We start from the raw sequence: 22561 nt of genomic DNA on the forward strand, positions 1-22561 counted from the left end.
TAGAAACACCCAGCGATTAAGTGTAAATGTTGTGGTACAAGCACCACATATCTTATTTTTAGCACTATATTTAAAAAAAAACTCTAAAAGCACGCTGATGTAAAGAACAGCAGGAAAAATCAAATCTGCATTGTGTGCATCATTGCCTTGTGCTTTGGCAGTATGAGCAGATTGCCCCAGGTGACCTTTCATTGACTGGTCTTGAGTGTTTGCTCTGTAAGGCGTCCATATTGAATATGTCAGCAGGGCGGCGAGCCAGCTGGCTCTGACATCTGACCGCTGCAACGTGGCAGCAACAGAGAGGCAAGGGGAGGAGCTGAACCTGTATTCACCTCAAGTCTGCAGCAAAATTGGTGATGTAGTTACGCATGTCACTGTTGATTTTATCCAGGCGGTAAGAGCTGTGGGTAGAGAAGAAAACAGAGTTACTGGGTCCCACAAGGAGCTGTTGGATGGATGTGACATCACGGAATGTTTGCTTGGGAATTCTCACCAAAGCGCCGCAAACATTAGGGTGACACCGTATGACCGTCATGGCGTTTGTGTGATGAGGAAAGTGGGTGGATGCTACAGTTAGAGTCAGCTGGCAGGTTGAGACAATGTAACACGTTCACACAACGAATGGCAACATGAGGAGTGCGGTACGAGTTGGTCCACAGTCGGTGAAGAAAAAAAAGGATCTGATGATGAATGCTGAACACCACAGCTACAGTGAAGCATCAATCACACTCTCTTTCTCTGTGTGGCTAATTACATTTGGTTAATTGAGCTAAATGAGGACAAAAACACTTTAAACTTTAAAGCTTTTAGCTGACAAGATCAGATAGAAGTGCACCGGCTGATGCTTGAAATGTGCATGACTTCGCCCATCGCTGCCTGTAGAGCTGTCTATTATCAGCAGCAGAGTGAAGGGAGGCTGTTTTGAGAATGCGTCGGCCCTTTATCAAATCATGCCACAGCAAATTTCCTCTAATGTTTCTGATTGGTACTAATGCACTTCCATTGTTGGCCAATATCACAACAGGGGATGATGGGAATCTCACACTTCCTGCTTTTTACGCTGCCAGTGAAAGTGCTGTTAGTGGTTAAACAACGTGCATTTTAAGCCGAAACCATTTCATCCTGGAGCAAAAATTCAAATAATCATTTGATTTAAGGGAACATTAAAAGAACGGGGACAAAAATTGGGAAACATGCTTGGGCGTAGGTGTGTTTGATAAAGAGCAACGCCCTGCAGAGATCTTTACTGCAAATGTTTTCTAGGGTTTTGTCAGTGTGGTGCAAGAAAGCAGCAATCCTGAAATACCTTAAAGAGGTGAGAATGTGAACAGCAGAAAATTGAGTTTAATGCACCTGCAATCGCCGAACCAAGACGACTCACAGCTGTCTGTGATAAGCTCTCGTATATGCTGTTTAAGCCATGAGCGCCAGCATCCAGGAGGCTGCGGTCGTTGAGAACGAGACGCTATGTCGTGGAAGATTAAAAACGCTCATTTTGCTACAGTGCTTTTGTTATACTAGAAATAGAGGCACAAAAGTGAAGAGACGAAGCTCTGGAAACAGAAAAGCAGCATATCTATGCATGACACGTCCCACGCAGCCACGAATCAATGAATTGGAATTCCGCTCTTACCTTGAGATCTGAGGGAGAAACGCTCAAACACAATGCCATCTAAATGAGTAATTACAGTATGTTGAATCAAGAATTATCGAAAGCTTTGCCAGTGTTAACTCTGATTAATTATAGCAGCCGGGAGCCAAACAAATGCGAGTTTTTTTTGGAAAGTGCCGTAAATGCGCGTGATTGATCAGCTTGTGCGATCAAAGTCAAAGTGTCGTTTAAAGACAGGGTGGCGGCGACAGATGTCAAGTGGAGATGCGCGTGTGCGTGTGCACGCGTGTCAGCGCACCCCGTTATCAGATGTGACATATGATTACTGATTGACTCATTATGCTAATGACTCATAGTGAAGTTTGCCACATGCCATTCAGTTCATCATCATTAATACTTTCTTTAAATATCTTTGGCAGGTCTGACCACGGCACAAACAGCCATTCATATTCATTTCATCGCAGCTGTCAGCTTTACAGGACGCGTGCGGCCCGGGCAGGCGTGGGGCGAGCGGATGATCATCTAAAACAATCACCTATCTTCACTTCTCGGCTCCACCCGCTCAGCGAAGCAGCGATGCATTCTTTACTGGTGAGGCGAACAAAGAGGCGACCCCGTCAAACACGAGAGCCCGGAAGAGTGAGGCGAGGTGACACGACTCGACAGGCTGTTCTCGCTTTAACGTGATTTGCTTCAGGGACCTGGTGCTGTCAAATTTGTGTTTGGCCAATCTGTACGCCCCCAGAGGGACATCGAATTGGTACGAGTGCAGAGGAAATCCAACCTGCGCCACTTCTGTCTTAGATCCAATCTAATTCCATCCCACGAGGCCGTTGAACCACAACAGCCTCAGAGCTCTCACATCTTTGACATCATTTACAAACATGGAGCGCAGCGCTACGGTGACACAAGCTGAAAGTGATCAGACTTTGAAGCACCTCTTGAGATATTAACGTGCTCAGACAATTAAGAAGTATCACTGGTTTAAAATATCACCTGGTGGCTTAATTATGCAACCAAATTAAGTCTTCTTCAGGTCTAATTTCTTTTCAAATTATTGACTTAAAGTGTTCAAGTGTAAAAAGCATCTTTGTCAGTGCTGCATGCAGAGTATAGGCCAGTCAGAAAAACACTTTGAGGGCTGATTTATAAACCTCGGCGCGCTCTTTCATATACAAATAATACACAAAACTTTCAGTCATGACAGTGTTTAGATTAAAGCTGCAGGTCGATCCGTGTCTCCAAGCTGACCTTCTCACATGTTCTTGTGCCTGAAAAAACTTCAAGAGGATAATAAAAATAATAATAATATATAATAATAGTTCAGGTCTTTAAATGTTTCAGGCATCTGGTACTACGGGGTCTTTTGATGTCTGATCTCTGTAGATTTGAAAGTCTATGAAAAGCACAGTTTAGAAGTTCGGGGACTGATCTGATTTACTGCTTTACTGCCACTTTATTAGGTACACCTTGCTAGTACCATGATGGACCCTTTTTCTTTAATTCTTCGTGCTTCAACAGGTTGCTGGAAACATTCCTCTGAGATTTTGGTCCATGTTGGCACGACAGCATCACACAGCTGCACTTCCATGGTGTGACTCTTCTGTACCACCACAACCCAAAGAAGCCAGTCTGAGATGATCTGAGCTTCGTGACTCGGTGCGCGATCCTGCTGAAAGCATGTATCAAAATATCCGCCACTACACCACCAGCAACCTCCACCAGTGAAACCAGGCAGGATGGAGCCATGCTTTCATGGTCTTTACAACAGATTCTGACCATGCCATATAAATGTTGTAGTAGAAATCAGAATTTCGGCATCTTTTCTCTCTCCATCGCTCTTCTCCTCTATTTTTCTTCTCCTTCTGTTAACTGTCTTCCTAACCTCTCTTTCTTTCTCTTCCCTGTCCCCCGGTCCTGTCCTTTCTGATTGTAACAACTCAAAATGAAAAAAATAAAATAAAACCTGAAAAATAAATTATAATAATAAAGGTCAAATAAGATAAGACAATCAAGTGGACCAGTATAGCAAATGCTGTAATGTCTACTTGGGGAAATAAATCTGCTGGGCATTTTTCTTGGCCTTCAGGCAATAATTCTGATCCACGTCCAAATCATATCTGACAGATATTAAAACTTAAATATGTAAAAACACATTTTTATCCAACAGTTTTATTTATTTACTTTCATCACGTTTATATTTATGGTTCTTATTTGTTTGAAAAACAAAGTGAACTCGTAAACAAACACTGTGATTGTATTGTTCTGTACTCAAACCGTAATTCAATCATTCACAGTGTAGGAATTAGTATGTTAATGTAATTGAAAAACCTATGGCCATAACCCGAGGTTAATGGCATCATCAAAAACTAATTGGGGTCACGAGTTATCAAGCCTGGTGTCCAATCAATGACACAGGCTTGCAGGAGTGGGTCAGAGCTACTGTAACACACTCGGGCAATTTCAGTGTGCTCTTCACAAGGATGTGAAGTGCGAGTTGGCTTGGAGGAGAGAGATCTCTGAAACGTTGGCTACAATCTTCTCACTGAGGGTTTCAGTATTAAACAAGCTGTATATAGAGACAGTTTAAGGCTGGGGCTACGCGCCCCACATGTTGGGATAGCTAACGATAATTATTTTCACTATAGACAGATTTAATAAAAACAACACACAGCATTACATTAGCATGCAAATACCACTGACTGCTGATATACATCAACTAAGAAGTGGAATATTCGTGTATTTGTGGCAGTTTTGCCGTTGTTTGCTCACACTAAGAGTAAACTGAATTTGTCACGTGTTTTAAAGGTTAATATCAGGGTTTAGTGGCGGCAGGCTGATGCAGCAGGACAATAAACCTTGAACTAAAATTCCATCTTTTGAAGCGGAGCGGTCGGAGCCCTAACCTTAACCTGACGTAGATGTTGTGGAATTACCTCAGGAGAGCCGTTCGCACAAGATTAAAGCGCACTGCTGATTGGAGCATTTTCTGTCTGGACAAAATGTTTCCGTTACCTCACACATCTTTGCCATTTCTCTACTGCAACTTCACTTCCAGTATAACGCATGTACACCTGCTCATATAACCAGGCTCTTTTAGTGCCGCGCTAAATCAATGCCAAGCTGTTGGATGCCACATTATGATGTTCTCAGAGCGCGCGATCAGTGGAGTATTAGTACTCTTCAGTAATGACACCTTTGGGGACGTTCCTGGCATTTAAATGAATGCACCGACCAACCTTCTCCCGCAGACTAAATGCCATCAATGGACTGGGAGTCAGGCCCCACAGCCTGATCCATGAGTGTCAATACTTTTCTTTCAGCGGAGCCCAGCAGACTCGGTCTAACCGCTGAGAGGGCTATTATTCAGAAGAGCCTTGGAGGACAATAACTGCAACTGATAGCCCTTCCTGCTGTTGCATCTTCATAAATCATTCACTGTTTATGTCTATTTAAAACGGACGGTGATGAAAGCTTTGCAAGGTGTGACAAAAGTTGCATATCTCACTGATTACACAGAAAGAGCTTCTGAGGTAGATGTTAACATGGCCAGACTCCTCATATCAGCATGATCCTCGCTGATCACCAACCATAATATTTCATTTGTCAGTATATATCCTCTGGATCACATATCTGGCTTATTATGTAGTCATGAAAGAGAAGTATTTAACAGTAGAAGCTGGTTTCTGGATATCTGCTGACCTACTTCCTGTTCTGTTATCCTGCAGAGAGACGTCGCAAACACTTTGCCAGAAAAGCTCGCAATTAATCCTTCTGCTGTGCGTGTGTGTCTGTGTTTTCGCGACGGTCGGGTTAATAGTGGCGAGGTGCATTAATGGATTCCGTGGGTGTTGCCCATGGACGTTTCCACGCTTCTGTGGAAAAAAAACAAAACCGTGTGATGGAAAAGCCTTTTAAAAACCTGCCTGAAGAGCGAGAGTAGAAGAGCGAGGGACTCATCGGTGTGTGTGGGTCGTGCATCTTACTGTGACTTTCTGACAGTGCATACCACAAACTACGGGGCTGTCACCGGCCACACTGCACACTGAGGTCAGACGCAAGGTCATCTTTGCATAATGCCTCCAATTTATGTCATTATTTGCTTTTAGGCTTGTGCAGACCCGAAGCTGAGCAGACAGACAGTGTGATTTATGCAGAAGTCTCAGCAGCCCTGTGATGAATTTTTCCTACCCGCTCGTCCCCAAGTGGAACACATGGCGCGAAGGAGAAGCTGAACAGGATATACTTACATTATGCAGCAGAGGCAACATCAACCCTGAGCCACAGGGGTCGTAGTTCTGCCCAAATTTCAAATAAATTTAGCAGAAAAGGTGTATTTTTTGTTAAGTATTACAGCTCTATAAACAGGCTCCTCCTATTCAGGGTTTATGTCTTTATTTAGCAGGGTGCTGGACAGTAGTGCTCATCCACCTCATGTTTAAGGTGCAGATAAAACTGAAGATGAAAAGGTGAATGGGGCCGGTGCAGAAGCCCCACCCACCAGTCACTGGTTAACATACCTGCCCCCCAAGCCCCAGGGTAGTTCAGTATTAATCCTGTTACCTGGGTAAGTTTGATCTAAAAATAAGTGTGGTCAAACAAGACCTCATTTTTCCTGCAGCATCACCTGCTCTGAGTGGCTTCTTCAGAGTTTAGTCCACCTTCCACATTATCCCCAATTTTGCCTCCAAGGTTCTTTCTGTCGTCACCTGAACTGAAGAGCACTCGAAGTGATTTTAGTTAACAGGAGAGAAAACAAGTGAATTAAAAGTTAGGTTTAGAAGTAAATCTAAAATGTTTTTACTCTTAAATCAAAGTCTTACTGGAAACACATCACAATCATCGGCGTAGATCACAGAACTACCGCAGAGTATTTGCCTTTGATCTCGTCTGCACATTTTGCCCCAAAGTCTTGATAAAAGGAAAGAAACCATCGAACTGTCTGAAAATGAGAAAGTAAAATCGGGCTTTCTGCGACTGAAGTTGAGGCTGCGGGTCTTTAATGGATCCCGCTGCACTCGACTCAAACCTTGGCTGATAAATGCACTCGATATATGAGAACAGAGGCAGATAAAAACACTGTGCTTTGGAAAAGCAGGTCTGGGATACCCTTTAAATTGTCACATTATTAAAATACACTTGTGAACCTCAGCTATAATTACAGTTTTCACATTCTGCAGAGAGAAAAGAAAGATGGCTCCGCTGAGCGAGATGCAAAAGTGAATCTACTTTCTTTTATTGCCACCTTTTAGAAATGACTGAAAACGGGAATCTGCCAAACACAATGTCTTCATTTAGTGTCTGGAGTACTGTTAAAACACAATTTCAAAACATAAAAGGCAGTATAGTAAAATATGCAAAAAAGGAAACACTGGATAGAATATACAATTTAGTAATAGAAAGGATGTCGTGTGGTGCCTCTCATGTTTATCCAGAGCTGTGTTCAGGTGAACACCTCGTGAAGGACGAGGTGAGGCAAACAAAAACCGACAAATACCTCGAGTCTGTTGGTAACACAACCTAAGACTAAACGTTTAAGGACACAAACAGCACTCTTTAGTACAGGTGTCCCCAACTCCAGGCCAGTTTTTAGATGTGTCCTTGATCCAACACAGCTGATTCAAATGACCTCCTCAACATGTCTTGAAGTTCTCCAGAGGCCTGGTAATGAACTCATCATTTGATTCAGGTGTGTTGACCCAGGGTGAGATCTAAAACCTGCAGGACACCGGCCCTCGAGGCCTGGAGTTGGGGACCCCTGCTTTAGTAACTCATTTTATTCTAATCTGATGGGTTTGTAAAAGCAATAATCAAAGTAACTCGTCTCGCGTCTCTCTGTAACGTAATTGTTTGAGTGAGTTTTTCGCGTGTCTTCAGCTCATCTTATCTTGTAATCCTCTTATGAGTGTTTTCCTCCACCGACAAGTTATCGAAACAAAAGCCCTCAATTTCCTCACCATTTAATAGGACACGTCCCAGAAGAGTGCGCCTAACATGTTCTCACAGCTGATATGAAAACCCATGAAGGAATTCTGATGACTACAAGGTTCAGCCATCAGGGGCTTGACACCGACGTGCTGGTGGGTCAAATATGGAATATTAAAACTGGTGCTCGGGGGATTGTGCACGAGAGAGGTAACAGTGAGGCAACAATTGCTCCTAAGAACACAGATCCATGTTCATGATCTGAAATTACATCAGATGTCAGGAAAATGAACTCATTTAAAGAGGTTTTATGAAGCAATAAAGGTTCCAGAAGCTGGAAAAACTACACTTTTATATGAATGTCAGCTACTTTCAATCAGTCATAAATACAAAAAAAAAAAAAAATTAAGTGTAATCATTGGGCAAACAGTGGTTTATCCAAGCTGCAAGGAGGCTGTTGTCTTATTTTTACTCTAATTTGACTGATGTATCTCCTAACCGGTCGCAGCAGATGGCCCCGCCCCTCCCTGAGCCTGGTTCTGCCGGAGGTTTCTTCCTGTTAAAAGGGAGTTTTTCCTTCCCACTGTCGCCAAAGTGCTTGCTCATATGATTGTTGGATTTTTTCTCTGTATGTGTTATTGTAGACTCTACCTTACAATATAAAGCACCTTGAGGTGACTGTCGTTGTGATTCCGCGCTGTGTAAATAAAATTGAACTGAACTGAATTGAACTAAAATATAAGGCACTCCTACTCTGACTTCACTTTTCAGACCTCTAACCCAAACCCCATCTGAAACATAAATGGGCACAAAACCGATAACCTCAGAAATAGTAACACCGTTTTGCATTTAAGTCACATTTTTATTTATGTTTGAATTTGAGTTTTCATTATTAGCAGACAGCTCACAAAGGTACGACTGTACCGGGGTTACAGTACGTAACCAATGGTTGTTGGTGACCTATAATGAATTAAAGTGAGAGGAAATAAAGGGATTTTTAGACTGTGGGTGAAAACAGCTGCGGCACGCAAAGGAAACAGACAGAAAGCATGCAAGTCTATTATAATCAACCCTCAAACTAAACTTGTGAAAGTTTAAATGATAATTATATGAGCTGTTCAAAGTTTTTATGTTTGGCAGCCACAGCGGTATGAACCTCCACAGTTGGATCCCAGAGAAATACTGGTGGACGTTGAGACATTGAACAGAGTGCGATCAATACTTAGAGTTTGACTGGTATCATCATGTTTTTCTTTCTTATTTGCAAACATAAGAAACCATGAGTAGAATATGTGATTGCATAAACATACATGTTTATATTCAGGACATCAGATAGATGTTTGCTTTGTGCAGCACTACAGGGACACTGACTCACTAAACACGACCCTGCAAGGAAAAACTAAAACCGAAAAAGAGCCAAACAACATTAATTACTAAAACTTGTAGCTAGCATGCGTCATACCTCTGGGAGTCCAGCAGATCCCTGGGTCTGATGATGGCCTTGACCAGGGCGTCTGGCCGCACTGACTTCTGAGGCGACATCTTGGGGCTGGAGTCTGACTCGCCGCTCTCCTCGTCCCCCATGGCTTTAACATAGCTGCTGCTCCGCATCCGACGGCAAGGTATCTCATCGTCCTTCCCACCTCCAGGATAACCCCCCCACTCATCCTGGGGCACCTTGTGGGTAGGGGGAATAACAAAGACACATAATAGTTGTTTTTGCTACTTGGGAGCAGAGCATTAATACGCTTTCATCTTTTAAAGCTTTTAAAACAGTGAGCGTTTGGAAGCATGTTTGAGCCGCTCCATGAATGTATTATTCATGATGTTTTTAGCTCCGCTTGTTCCTCACTAACTTCCCGGTTTCCTCCTTTAGCTGCTGATTGCTCTGTACTACAAAGCTGCTAACTTTGTTTTTTTACAGACTTTAAAATGCCCATAAATCTGAACCAAACCTCAGACCTGTCACTGCAGATGACCTCTTATGTATTTGTATTGACAGAACATATTTATTACTGCAACTTTAACAGCCTTTTCCTCTCAGTGTGGCTCTCTTCAGCATTACAGATGCCTGCTTTACAGAGTTCTGCTTTGCTTATTAGAAAAAGTGTATTCCTGATACTTGGTGTAGTAGCATTCATTATGTAAAATTACATTTAAAACACTGAATTCACTGTATTAAATATTTTAAACAATAACAGAGGACAGAGGTTTTTCTTAAATGACCAAGTCAAATATGCAAATCAAATGTTTATTACCATGAGACTAAAAACTGATTTGCAAAAACTAAACATTTCTTTCAGCAGTTTCACAACAACAATAATGAAACAGATAAAAACAAAACCGCGAGCACCCTGCAGCTCAGCATGTAGCACCGACAGAATTAATCTGTTAAATCTTGATTTTCACTCCTGCATATGCCGTCAGACTCATGAGCCATCGTCTGAAGAGTCTCTGAATCCATTCTGTACCAGTGAAAGTGTCACTCGCTGCAACACAACCCCCAGTCACACACCGCCCTACAGGCTGAGCGGAGGCATCTCCAGTGGTGAGGGAAAAAGTGTGTACTACTATAAGATAACAAGCGGTTGCTGGCAATAGCAACATGAAACTGGTTGCAAAGAGCTTTGTGGAAAACCTGCGGTTGCTTGTAGTTTGCACAGAAGATGCTGATTTGTCTCTAAATATTTTTACTTCTGCTCATCAAGTGTTTGCAGACAAGTGGGTGACCTCTGTACAAACATCAGGCAACCCTGTGATCCTCTATGGGACCAGCCAATCACTGCTGGACAGGGAAAGCATTTTTCCCTTGTTACTGGTAGTTGTGTGACAGGTCTGTGGGAGTGGGGCCTTAGCCGGGTGTACTTCTCAAGAACTTCCACACCGTTTTCCTGGTTTCATCAGGATTCTCATACTGAATTCTGTGGAGTGGATGCAGGGAAGATTAGTGGAGATTATAACCTCGCTCCTCCATATTTACCTGATCTCCATACGTACTCGCCCCCTCGTACACTCCGCTCTTCTTCAGCTTCTCTTCTGCTGTTCCACCTGCTCGCCTGACTACCACAGGAGCCTTTAGCTTCCACTGGATCTCCGGACTACAAACTCTCTCCCTACTTTTGAATCGCATCTTTAAAACCATCTATTCAGAATTGCATATCCTTCATCATGACTCTGTCTTCGTCTACTTTTACATTGTTTAGTTTTTGTACTTTCATGCTTGTTTTTATTTTTCATTTACCTTATGTTTTTATGTTGTTGTACTAACAACATAAAGACCTTGAGGGTCTTTAAAGGTGCCTGTGAATAAAATGTATTATTATTATTGTGTCAGTGAACAACAGATGATTGCACCTTTACTGGACACTGCAGAAACGTCCAAATGTTACTTCTGGTGTGTTGTTATAGCAAACCAAAAACAGGTTCCTGAGTATGCAGCTACCCAAACACAATCTGCCGTCTTCTTGTACTTTCTGCTGATTTTTGGAACAAAGTTTGGCGAGTATTGGTAAGAATATTCTCATCTTTCCTTCCGGCTGTGAACGAGCCATAGCGGTGAGATATTTTCACCAAGTTAACAATACAGAATAACAGAATCCTGACCCCGGTGTCTCACCTTTTTATGTAAATGTAGTTGTTTTAAAACCCTGAAGCCATAAAAGCAGCGCTATAATATTTCCGTCAATGAAGCAACATGCCGCTTGATAGACACTTGAACTGAACCCCGACCTCTGGCACAGTTTGTTCCACCCATTGAGCTATGCAGATCCTTTCTTGATTTCTCGATGAGTCAACACACATTAACGCCTTCACACAGCTGTGCGGTGTTTTAGTATTTCTGCAGTTTGGCCAGGTTACAAACTGCTCAAAACCTCGACTGAAAGTCGGCTGTGAATTTGACTGGGCTGCTGATCATAATTACCGCTGGAAGAAAAGCTCGAAACCAGAGGAGAAAAGGAGCTGCCTCTGCTCGCTCTGTCGTAAGCTATCGGAAGTGGAAGCCTGCCATCGAAATGAGCAGGGCACTGCATATGTTGCAATTTTCATCCACTTGTTAAACCAGGTAATTGAGTATCCACGTGAGAATCACCATTTCCCATTCAGAGCGAGAGCACTCATTGGCTGTCTTTATTGCATACGGAGCAAACAGTTCACACTGAACACACAACATCATGGAGGAAAATTAGTTTCTGAATCATCATCGTACCACAAAGGAAAAGCGACTCCATTATGGTACATGCCGTTACACAGCACACAGCAAAGCCATTAAAAGGCTCTAATAGGTTTCTGTATTGAAGACAGTGGTGCAGCTTATTAAAATGTGCTGGGCTAACTTCACCCACTGATATAATGAATCAGTGATGATTGTTACTCCCTCTCTCACTCGCTCTCTTTCCTGCACACATTTTTCTTTAAAAAAAACAACAGAACTGAGTTATTGTGTTGATAACAGCTGAGTCAGGACCTTAGCCTCACTTACAAACACACAGCTGCAAACACAAACCCCTCTTACTCCAGCTTTTCTATTTTGCTTTTTAGATTAACCTCGCTGCACTCTGTGATGTCACAAGCTTAGCTAGCCATGCTTTTACATGATACGACACCGTCAGTCATCATTCTGTGTGGAAGCTGGACTCACTTTCACATCTTTATGGAGATCTCGAGTTTTTATTTTGTTCAATCTGACCGCTGAGCAGTTTTCTTTGATTTCATAGTAACTCTGCCGCCCTGGTTTTAACATGTCCTCAAACTACAACTGAAACACATACACAAATACAAAGTTTGTGTTTTCCTCCAACAATCAGATGTTTCTGAAAATGAACTGGGTGGCAGCTGACTGACAGCGGCAAATGTCAGGAGGAGATGGGCTACATGCAAATGTCATCAATGCATCAGGTAGATGACTGTAATCACTCCCTGATACAAATGCCATCAGCAGGAAAAATAGCAAGTGAAATGTGAATTTTATTCAAACGGGTATTTGCTGCAAATAAAAGAGTTATCAGTTTTATATGGAAAAAATAGAAAAACATCAAGAATTCATCAAAGGCATTAAAGCTGATGTTATATTTATATTCTAGAACGTAAACGGCACTAATCCCGCAGCGTTAACGTGCGCACACTCACAACTGCTAAACTAGCGAGTGTCATCAGATCAAAACATCTTGAACAATCGAGCAATTATTTCCTCGATCATGCTCCACGCTTTGTTGCAAAAAGCTGAATACAAGCATAATGTCCTAACGACACGTCCGTGATGTGAGTCAGCTGTGCCAGGCTCTGGGGACGGAGATCTGGTGAATGTGGAGGCCATGTGAGTACAGTCACGGTCATGTTCCAGGAACCAGTTTGAGACGGTTTGAGCTTCGTGGGGTGGTACGCTACGCTGTGGTCATGAAAGGATGGACGTGGACGACACTCAGGTAGGCTGCTGTGTTTGAACGATGCATCTTGAACACCATTACATCGGCCTGAACCACCGATACCGCTATTACGTTGCTTACAACAGTTCTGACCCTACCATGTGAATGCTGCAGCAGAAATCGAGACTCAATCTTCTATTGTCCAGTTTTGTTGATCCCCTGTGAACTGCAGCCTCAGTTTCCTGTTTTTAGCCCCTCAGTGGTCTGCTTCATATCAGCACTTTTATTTCTGTGCTTAATTGCTTTCTGTCTTACATTCACGCTCTGATGGATGCATCGGAAAGCAGCTTGGGGTTAGTGTCTTGCCCAAGGATATTTGGCATAGAGACTGGAGCAGCTAGGGATTGAACAGACAACCGTCCAATCAGATGACCTGTTTTACCTCCTGAGCAACGGCCGCTCCCAGTGCTCACTGGATAACTTCTGTTTTTTGGACGATTCCCTGTAAACTCTGGGGATGTTTTGTGGGAAAGTCCAAGGAGATTAGCAGTTTCTGAAAGACTCACAGCGGTCTGACCGACACAAACAGCCACACCACATTCAAAGTCTCTTAAATTTCCTTTTGTCCCCATTCTGATGCTCACTTTGAACTTCAGTGTCTACAAGCCCAAAAGAGCTGCTGCCAGCTGACTCAGAACCAGGTTACCCAATAAAGTGGCATTTTGTGATGACATCACTGAGGAAGTTGTGTTAGGCTTGAGGTGTTTGGATGTGCTGCACAAAATGCCTCTCGAACACTAACATGTACTCGTGTGTGAAAGGAGTTACAGAAGCTTACTGTGATGCAAAACACACAGTTAACTGGGACATGTACACAGCCATATGGATACACTCTCAAACACACAGCGATACAAGTCATTCATCTCCCCTCCAAAGACAGACAGACACCATCTACCAAATGGAGTCGATGGGTTAATTAAGTCTTGGAGGGGTTTGATATTTTTAGACGTCTAATTAATGAACGGAATGCCAGAGGACAGGCACAAGCTGTGGTGAGATTTGTTTAATTTAAATTTGCTGATAAAGAGGATAGATTCCAGGGTGTCTCCCTGTGAAGATAAAAAACAGTGAGTGGTCAGTTTCTGATCGTACAAGTGCTTCGCTGCTCACCTTGACCTAAAGATCCCACTAAGAGAGGAATTCAGAGGTGAGCATCCAAAAATGTTCCACAGGGAAACTTTGATGAAGCTTCTGATGCAATGATGTGAATACGAGCCAAGATTTGTGGGAGCTCTGTGAAAATTCACAGTGGGAAATTTTACATTTTAGCTTTTCTCTTCACAATAACGGAACTTTAACTTGATTTAATCAACTGGATTCTGCTCAAAAAATAAGAGACGCGGTTCGGGGAAAAAATTTTTTCTCGTACTATAATGAGATTTTTATGACCACAACTCCTGGTACGTGCCCAAGCTGCTCCGACACTTCAGCAATGGCAGCAAACAACCTTGCCTCACCAGCATCTCGTAGCAGGATTAAGCAGACACTGGCACATTTGTGTGTCTACTTTTACTTTGTCTACTTTTACTTTCACAGCTTTGATCTGTGGCTCTGTCGGAGGCCAGAGAGAATGCAGTGTGTATATGTGTGTGTTTGTGTGTTTGTGTGCATGCCGGTAGTGGGGGTAGCCAGGCCCCGGCCAATGCTCCTGCAGTGCTGCAGTGCATTTCATTGATTAACTCTGCGGCTCTATCTATACACCCACTAAGAGACATAAGTCACTGGTATTAAGTAAAGAAATACGCTGGGGCAGACAGAGGGAGAGAGAGAAAGAGTGAGCAATGCACTGTGCAGAAATATGGAGAGATGGCTGATACCTATTGGTTGATGGGAGTTAGAGTGCTCTTAAAGGTGCAATCACTGGTAATCCCATCCACCAGCCTCCCACTACACACCAACGTGGACTCCTCATGTCTCGTGCTGCTTTTGCACAAACATGCAACATTCACAAATCTGCAGTCTCAGCTCATGTTGTTTGTTTGTTTACTGCCGCTTTACATTTTCAGACAAAGTCGTAAAAGTGTAAATAATCGTGCTCAGTAACAAAACGACAGCAGTCATGCCCCGGGAAGATGAAGAGAATAAATTTGTCATTTTGGCTGTAACAGAATCAATCTCATGAATACCAACAGCACTTCTCAGAGTGATTCAAACACTAAAGCTGCTGTATGAGCATCAGCAGAGCTCACAGGGGCAACGAATGATTCCAAGAGCTTAACAGGAGGGTTCTAATCTGCAGACGTGCTGGCAGCTCTATGAACCTGAACTGTGAGCTAAATGGTAACTTTATAAAAAAAAAAACGCTCACCGGGGCATTTACTCAACGGAGCGCGCTCCTGAACTTGAGATGGTTAACGAGCAACAGCTCAGTCGCTGTAGAATGGAATGGCTCAGTCGCTGTAGAATAAAAAGAAGATGTCAGTCTCCTTGCAGCTAGAACCAAATCTGTGATTGCTGAGGGGTTTTTATTTCTGCTGTTGGAGACTGATTGCAAGAAGTTGCAGCAACTGTTGTTTGCCTGCAGTCATTCTCAGCAGATTAGAAAAGGTCTGCAAATAATTACTGTTTATTCTGGTTATATTTCTATAAACAAGCTTGCTGAATGCCTGGGTCATTTTGCAGTTTTTGGGTTCTGCAGGATCAGGATTTGTGGAATAAAAGTAACTGATGTGATTTTCTGTGTAGATAAACGGCAACACAGTTGCAATTTTTGGAATCTTACTATAGTTACATTATCACAAACATATTGCAACAATTAAATTGTTAGATGGTAACCAACTGATCACAGACAGTCCCCGTCTTCAAAGCTAACAAGACTGCAAGTTTACATGGTTGCAATAATTGTGTAGCACTCTAGCATGAGCACATCTGCCACATCAACACTCTACTGATTTTTAACTGATATTCAGCAGCTCGTTCCACCTTTTAGCATGCTTTCATGAAGCTGCTGGCTTTCGGTTTAAGGTTTTGTGCTTTATGAATAAATCCACAAAGTTTGCAGCAATCATTTGAGTAAACGTTGAGATATTTCACAGTGAAGCAAAGCTGTGGACTGACATTAAAATCTCTGAAATCTTGAGGGCCGCAGCATCTTTGTGATGATAACTCGATGTAAATGAGACTGCCCAACATTTCTGCACTAAAAACAGAAGAAAGACATTCAACCAAGACTTTTTCAACTCTTCACCCTTGTTCTGTTGCTAAGAGGTGTCTCAAACAAACAAAAAACCTTTCAGATCAACAAAAGGAAGAACTTCTTACAGAAAGTACACACAAGGACAGATTTTCCTTTTGAGTATTTTGATGACAGATAAAAGAGACGGCATGAGGTTCTCTTCTGTTGTGAGGGGGAAACCTACCTACGCTTTTCATCCTTCACCTACCCCAGCATTACAAATACATATTCTTCTCTCCTTCTTATTCATCAGAACTCTGTGCAGTCTGTGATTTTGCTTCCACGTTTGTCCCCTGTGGTAACACCTGTGCTGAATGCTGAATGTACTCATGTGTTCATGTTCATGTAAAATGAACAATATTACTTTTTTATTACTGCACAACTGGTTTATCAGAGAATTCTTGCTTGCGACGAAACTTCTCCAAACAGACTGTTAGACACTGCATATGGAGTGCTGGGGTATTTTGCACCACATGGTAATAATACACTTAAACAGTGAAGAAGTCTTGGCAGGAAACGCCTGTAAGGCAGAAAATATGGCTATTAAACCTCCCAAGAATTAGGATGGCATCATAGCTGGCTATTATTATTGATTTAGCCTGGCTACTGGATCAGAAAAAGGCATTTTGCAGATTGCAGCTTAACAAGTGACTATTTAATGTTTATACCCTGAAACAATCACATTAAAATCAAAAGAAACTTGAGGTTTGACATAATAACACGACTGCAATAAGATGCACGCTGTCACAGTGATAATCCACATCATCGCCTCCGGCAAACAGAGACAGACAGTCGTCTGATCTTCGGGTTCCTGGGACGAGATCCCGCTACGTAAGGGTTCGTGGCCCGATTGCTATCTGGGAACTCCTTCATAAAAATGCTAGGAAACCCCCGAGTGTGTGTGGGTGTGCGTTACTACAGCTTTCCATCACAGTGCCAGTTTTGTTTCTGCTGCTTTGCACTTTGCTTTTGTATTTTAATCAGCAGCCTTTCTGCCTCTCAAGCCCCACCTTTGGCAAGCCAACATGGCAGTTAATTGGCTTATTAAATCCCACCGCAATGCCCTATCAGCAAAACTATCAAAGACTAATCCTTCCTTTGTACAACGCTACTGTACGAAGGAAGAGGAAGGAACTCTATTTGCTAGAAAAGCTCACTTACTCTGGGCTGAGAGTTGTCAGTAACGCAGAGTTATTGGGTGCAGTTTAATAGACGGTTTTACTTAGAAAGGCTCCAAACCAAAGTGATCTGGAAGTATCTGTGTAGCTGACATATTAAGAGCTGTTTGAATTCTCTAAATCGTTAGGAAAGGTTCTTCAGTTCTTCCTTTATGACCTCCTTTAGTGGAGGATACACTGAGGATACATCCTTCGTGAAAGGAAGGAGATAATTCCTGGCCATAATTCACAGCGATGCAGCATCCGACCATTCATGGAAAACAATAACAAAACCAACAAAGTGTTGCAAAATTAATTAAAAGTGTGTTTTGCAATGCCATAAGATGCTGATACATTTTGAACATGGATTACAGCGTCTGCTGCACACTGCAACGACGGACAAAGGCTGGCCCACACACCTACACGCGCATTACAGTAGATGGTTCAGTGGCTATTAGTGTGTACAGATCTCAGAACGGGCTAATTAGGGCTAATTTGAGAGATGACAGGAAGAGATGCTAATGCCAGGTCTGATTCCCCACCACTTATCATTTTAGAGAAAAATCTTCTATATGAACCCGTCTGTCTTCCCTAATGTCCAGTTCATCCTGCTTCCACGCACAAAGACTCGCACAGACCTGCCACGTGCACAAACATTAACATTTAACTTTATTACCTGCGGTAGGATTTATGGGATTGATTTGTTACAAAGTTGCAAAGTTAGATTACTTTAATAAGTCTATGATAAAAGTCTGTGTCTATAGTTCTACCAAACTTTCAAAGTTTCTCACTCTCTCCGTCATCACCCAAGGACGGCAACAAGGTGACTAGCACCTCATCAAACCATCTGGTGTGTGATAAACAGAAAAAAACACACTTTTTCACGAACACTGCCACTCACACACTGACAGGTTCGGCACACACACTCTCCCTGGATAGGCTTTATGCTGCTGCTGCAGAGCAGACAGTTGTGGGTAATCCCAATTCAGCAGCAGCAGGATCCGAGTACTTCTCAATGTGACCCCTCAGTGTGTGTAGAGTATCATTCCTGACTATTGGCTCCATCTCTCTGCCTGACTGCTCCTGTTGATGAGCAACAACAGCAGCCACGGGGAGCATTGCTTTGTTTCCTCTCTTCTGTTTCCTAAAGTATCTCAGCACATCCACAGAGCCATAAACCTCAGCCATATATACGCATCTCCAACTTTCTCTCTCCCTCTCCTTCAATACGTTGTCTCCGAGCGTTCCCTGAGAGCGCATTGATTTTCCTCTGGGGAGGGAAGATGTGTCAAGCCCTGTACGGATCGGATTGATAACGCCGGTCTAAATATAGCCCTGCGGCAGGATATTTTTAGAAGTGTTTATAGTGCTGTGACTCGGACACTACCTCAGCTGAAGACGGGAACAGGTGGGGGTGCCAGCACTGCAACTCTCTCTTTAAGAGATTACTTTCCTTATTGGATATGCAAAAAAACTGGAGTGGATGATGCACCGTCTGCCTGATTCTGTGCTGAAAAACTCATCGTAAAACTCTCAGATGATATCAGCTGAAGCTGATTTCAGTGACGTGTCAGCTTTTCATTTACAACATTAGGCAATCATACGACACGCTCTCTGCTTAGAGCAACGAGTCTCCAAGTCTGCTCTTTTTCTTTGCGCTGAACGATCGCTTTATTTTGGCTACAGGGAGTACTTACATGATGCAATCACATTTCACATTGTTATATTTGCAGCAGCACGGTTACATAATGTTGTTTTTCTGGCTTGAATTTGCAATTTGGGATTGAAAGTGTACTTTCTTATTCCATATACCCTGCAGCATGCTTATAAACCCATGAGAACCTTTTGTGAAAAGTGCTGACTCACTGAATTGATCCCTTCTGTGCTATAAGGTCTCCTGCAGAGCCGATCATGGGTCTGAGCTAAATGCTAAACTTTTCCAGACTGAATCCTCTGTGAAATCAGAGAAAACAACACAGTAAAAAAAATCCAGATTGATTTCTGGCCTTTTATTCTCATACTGCCAGCTCTTCCCCTCCAGCACAGATCATTTACAGAGTTAATTGATTTGTCCTGCTGTGCTAGTCCTTTCTATTGCCAGCCACATGCTGAGCCATAGGACAGGTTCACAATGTAATATCCAGGACAGTGACAAACAAAACACTGTCTTTCAGATCAGCTTTTAAAGCCAACTGAGACGAGCAGCTTTTCTTCTCCTGTGAGCGCAGGCTTGCTCGTCTTTTCTACAAAGCCTAAAGTTCTTGAAAACTCTATAAAACGACACTCAAAGCACTGCAGTGACAGAAAACGAATGCTATCATCGCTCCTTCTGTTGCATCAACATACAAATCAGAGCATTTCATTTAAAAATAAACTCTGTTTGGCGGCATGCAGGTTTGATTTTGTTTGGTCGAAATCTGATGGCCCCGCTTGTATCCCAGCCGGGATGTTGGGGAGTCATAATGGTGCAGTGCAGCTCAGTGCACCAGTGTAACTACAACTATACTACTGCGCTCACTGAAGATGCAGAATAATGCGATGATGTCAGGAGTTCTGAAAAATTACTCGTTTTTGTGTCCCTGTTCTTAAACCTGACCAAAGCCAAACTCACCTGTAGATAGTGGCAGGGCCTGAGGTTGGGCTTGAGATCCGTGGGCATCATTGGCTTTTCCAAGTTGAGTGAGGACTTCCTGTAGGCCTCCTTGGCCTGGCTAACTGTCAGCGTTGACCAGGAGCTTCTCTTCATGAACTTGCCCTCTGGCGCCATGGCTATGCTTTCGCAGGCTGAGCACTTCACGTCGTTGTTGCTTTTGGAGGTCTTTAGCGACAGATCTCCCACCATGTGGCCGTGCACAGACTCGGGGTAACAGTGGCTGATGTGGTCGACTGGATGCCGTGACATGACGCTCGGCGTTCTGTATGTGCTGTCGCTGTCAAGGTTGTCATCCGAACTCCACCAACCTCCCGAGCGCTGCTTGCTGCTGTCGGACTTGCGCTCTTTGCTCTTGCTGCGTTTGCTGTGTTTGTGGTGGCCTTGGTGGTGGTGATGGTGGTGGTGCGAGCTTTCCCTGTGTGAGTCACCTTTGGTGCCGTTCATCTTGGAGGAGCCCTCCAGGGAGTGTGACTTTGTGAAAAGCTTCTGTACTGAGTGGACTAAGTGGCGTATTCGCCCGGGGCTTTCGTTGCGCTGCTCTGTAGTCGTGGTCGTGGTGGAGGTGCGCTGGTACTGCAGCGTGTGGAAGCCGTCCCGGTGCAGTGGCATCTGTTTTTCAAATTGGTCCAGGAGGTTTGCTGGGATTCGGTTCATTTTGCCACTGCCGCCGTGCGAGGATGAGCCGCCGTTGTCTCGAGATTCCCTGCCACCCGAGGCGTTCCCGCCACTGTCCCGCGAAGCGCTGCCGTAGTGCATGCGGGGGAAAGTGCTACTGGAGATAGAGTGGTCAGTGGCCGACATGGACATCGGCATCACCATGCACTCAGAGTGGATGGAGCTCCGTGGGGAGCAGCGGTGATGACCGTCAAGGGGGCAGCTCTCAGTGGGGCTGAGGAGATAGGAAGGAGGCCGTGAGTCAACATGGTGGTGCAGGTGGTCCAGGGAATGGTCACAATCAGCCAGGCCGCAGGTGTGGGCAGAGGTGGGGGAGGTGAGCTGGAGGTGGGCAGGGCGGCCGCCGGAGAGACCCTTCATGTTCCTGGGTGGAGGGGAGTAGCTGTCCTCATCGAAGTACTGCGAGGGGGACCATGAATACTGTTGGTCTGAAAGCAATAAGCAGAGACAATTTCATCAGAATAAGGGTAAAAAAAGCAGCTTCCCAAAAAAGAAACGCATTTCACACTTAATGATGGGGGAGAAAAAAGCCAAATAACACACAAGTTGGTCGTTATCCAGCTTATTCTCACTCTCCAAACCCACTTTGGCTGCAGGGAGGAAAAAAACAAAAAGTCAAAAAGCAGCAGAGCTGAAATGTGGAGGAGAAATCCACAAATTGCTCTGATAAAATCTCAGCACTCTTAGTTTTCACCTTCTATTCCCGTCTGCGGTGGCATACCGCTGTAAAGATGGGACAAGAGAACAAGACAAAAGAAAGAGAAGGGCAGGCGACAGGTAGGATCCCGCATTGCCATTTATCCAAAGCAAAGTGAAATAATAGCCTATCACTCGCCGGCGCTGGTGTCATCCGTCAAAGCCCCGAGGAGTGTGCCGTGAGGCGTAAGGCCGGGAAGGAGACCTTGGAAGGTGATCTCCAGATGCACCCTCCCTCTCTGCTTCTGTTGGGCATTGTAGCCAAAGATTAAAAACCAATTCTGTGCAATCGGTCACCGAGGTCAAACGTCTCCGCGCTCTATTCCAATGTGTTTAACTTAATCAGAGGAAAGGTTTGCTTTTATGCCTCAGCACTGCATGTTCTAATTACAGGCTCCTTCCTTTAAACATGTCGGGACAATGTCGGTTAAAACTCAACTTTAGTGGAACGCTTTTTTACAAATAAAATTTTTTGGCCTGGTCCTCATTTCCACGTGTGCCAAAAAATGAATGCTTATCAAGTTATACAGGTAAAAATATATTTTTGAGCCTGTGAATTATGAGTTTGCTCTTTTTCATAATATATTGATAATTGCGACTGTCCTCCAAACCTCCTGGTTTTCAACGAGCAGCTGAACAGTGCAGTGTGATGTCATATTTCAAACTTATCTGCAGCCTGTCTTGTGAAATAGGAAACAAACAAATAAGCATATCTCAGTCCTCTTGCCAGCCATTGCTACGCCTCATAAAGCCCATGCACTTTCACTCCCGCTGTAACCCCATAAAATGAAGGAGAGTTTTTATGAGCTACTGTGGAACGGGAGAGAGTGAGGGAATGGGACAGTCTCATATCAGCGTATTAACAACTCTATAAATTCCCAAAACATTTCCATAAACTTAATTCTGATACCTTGATATGAATAAAGGACAGCTGGACCCTTAACCGTCATTAATGCCTCAGTCCACAGGACTAAATCTTCAGTGTGAGTGAGCAGAGCACCAGCAGATGTTGGAAGCTGATAGCTGCCTGTTGCACTGACTGAACGTTTGGAAAATGGTAAGCAGACTGTACTTAGTGTTACTGGCCTCTCAAAACATTGCACCTTGAAATTAAGACTAATAACCTGCAGAGCAATTAAATAGTTGTATAAGCTGCACCGTACAAATGATCTCTGTGTGGTACTTCCTGGCACTATACAGAAGCTGCTGTCTACACGAGGTAGAAATAATCCAGACATTTTTACC

The 22561-nt window shown here is 43.5% G+C and overlaps 1 protein-coding gene across 1 annotated transcript in view; it reads right to left on the minus strand.

Moving 5' to 3' along the window:
* dlgap2a (discs, large homolog-associated protein 2a) overlaps positions 1-22561 on the minus strand; it is a 96692-nt gene that overhangs the window by 33026 nt on the left and 41105 nt on the right. The window contains exons 3-5 of the mRNA XM_080870195.1: positions 19904-21048; positions 9000-9214; positions 333-401 (exon numbers count right to left, since the gene is read on the minus strand). Of these exons, the coding sequence (XP_080726321.1) occupies positions 333-401; positions 9000-9214; positions 19904-20980 (1361 nt within the window). The 5' untranslated portion in view covers positions 20981-21048. The remainder of the gene's footprint in view (positions 1-332; positions 402-8999; positions 9215-19903; positions 21049-22561) is intronic.

The sequence above is a fragment of the Rhamphochromis sp. 'chilingali' genome (genome assembly GCF_963969265.1).
Source record: "Rhamphochromis sp. 'chilingali' genome assembly, chromosome: 21".
In the NCBI taxonomy this organism is placed as follows: domain Eukaryota; kingdom Metazoa; phylum Chordata; class Actinopteri; order Cichliformes; family Cichlidae; genus Rhamphochromis; species Rhamphochromis sp. 'chilingali'.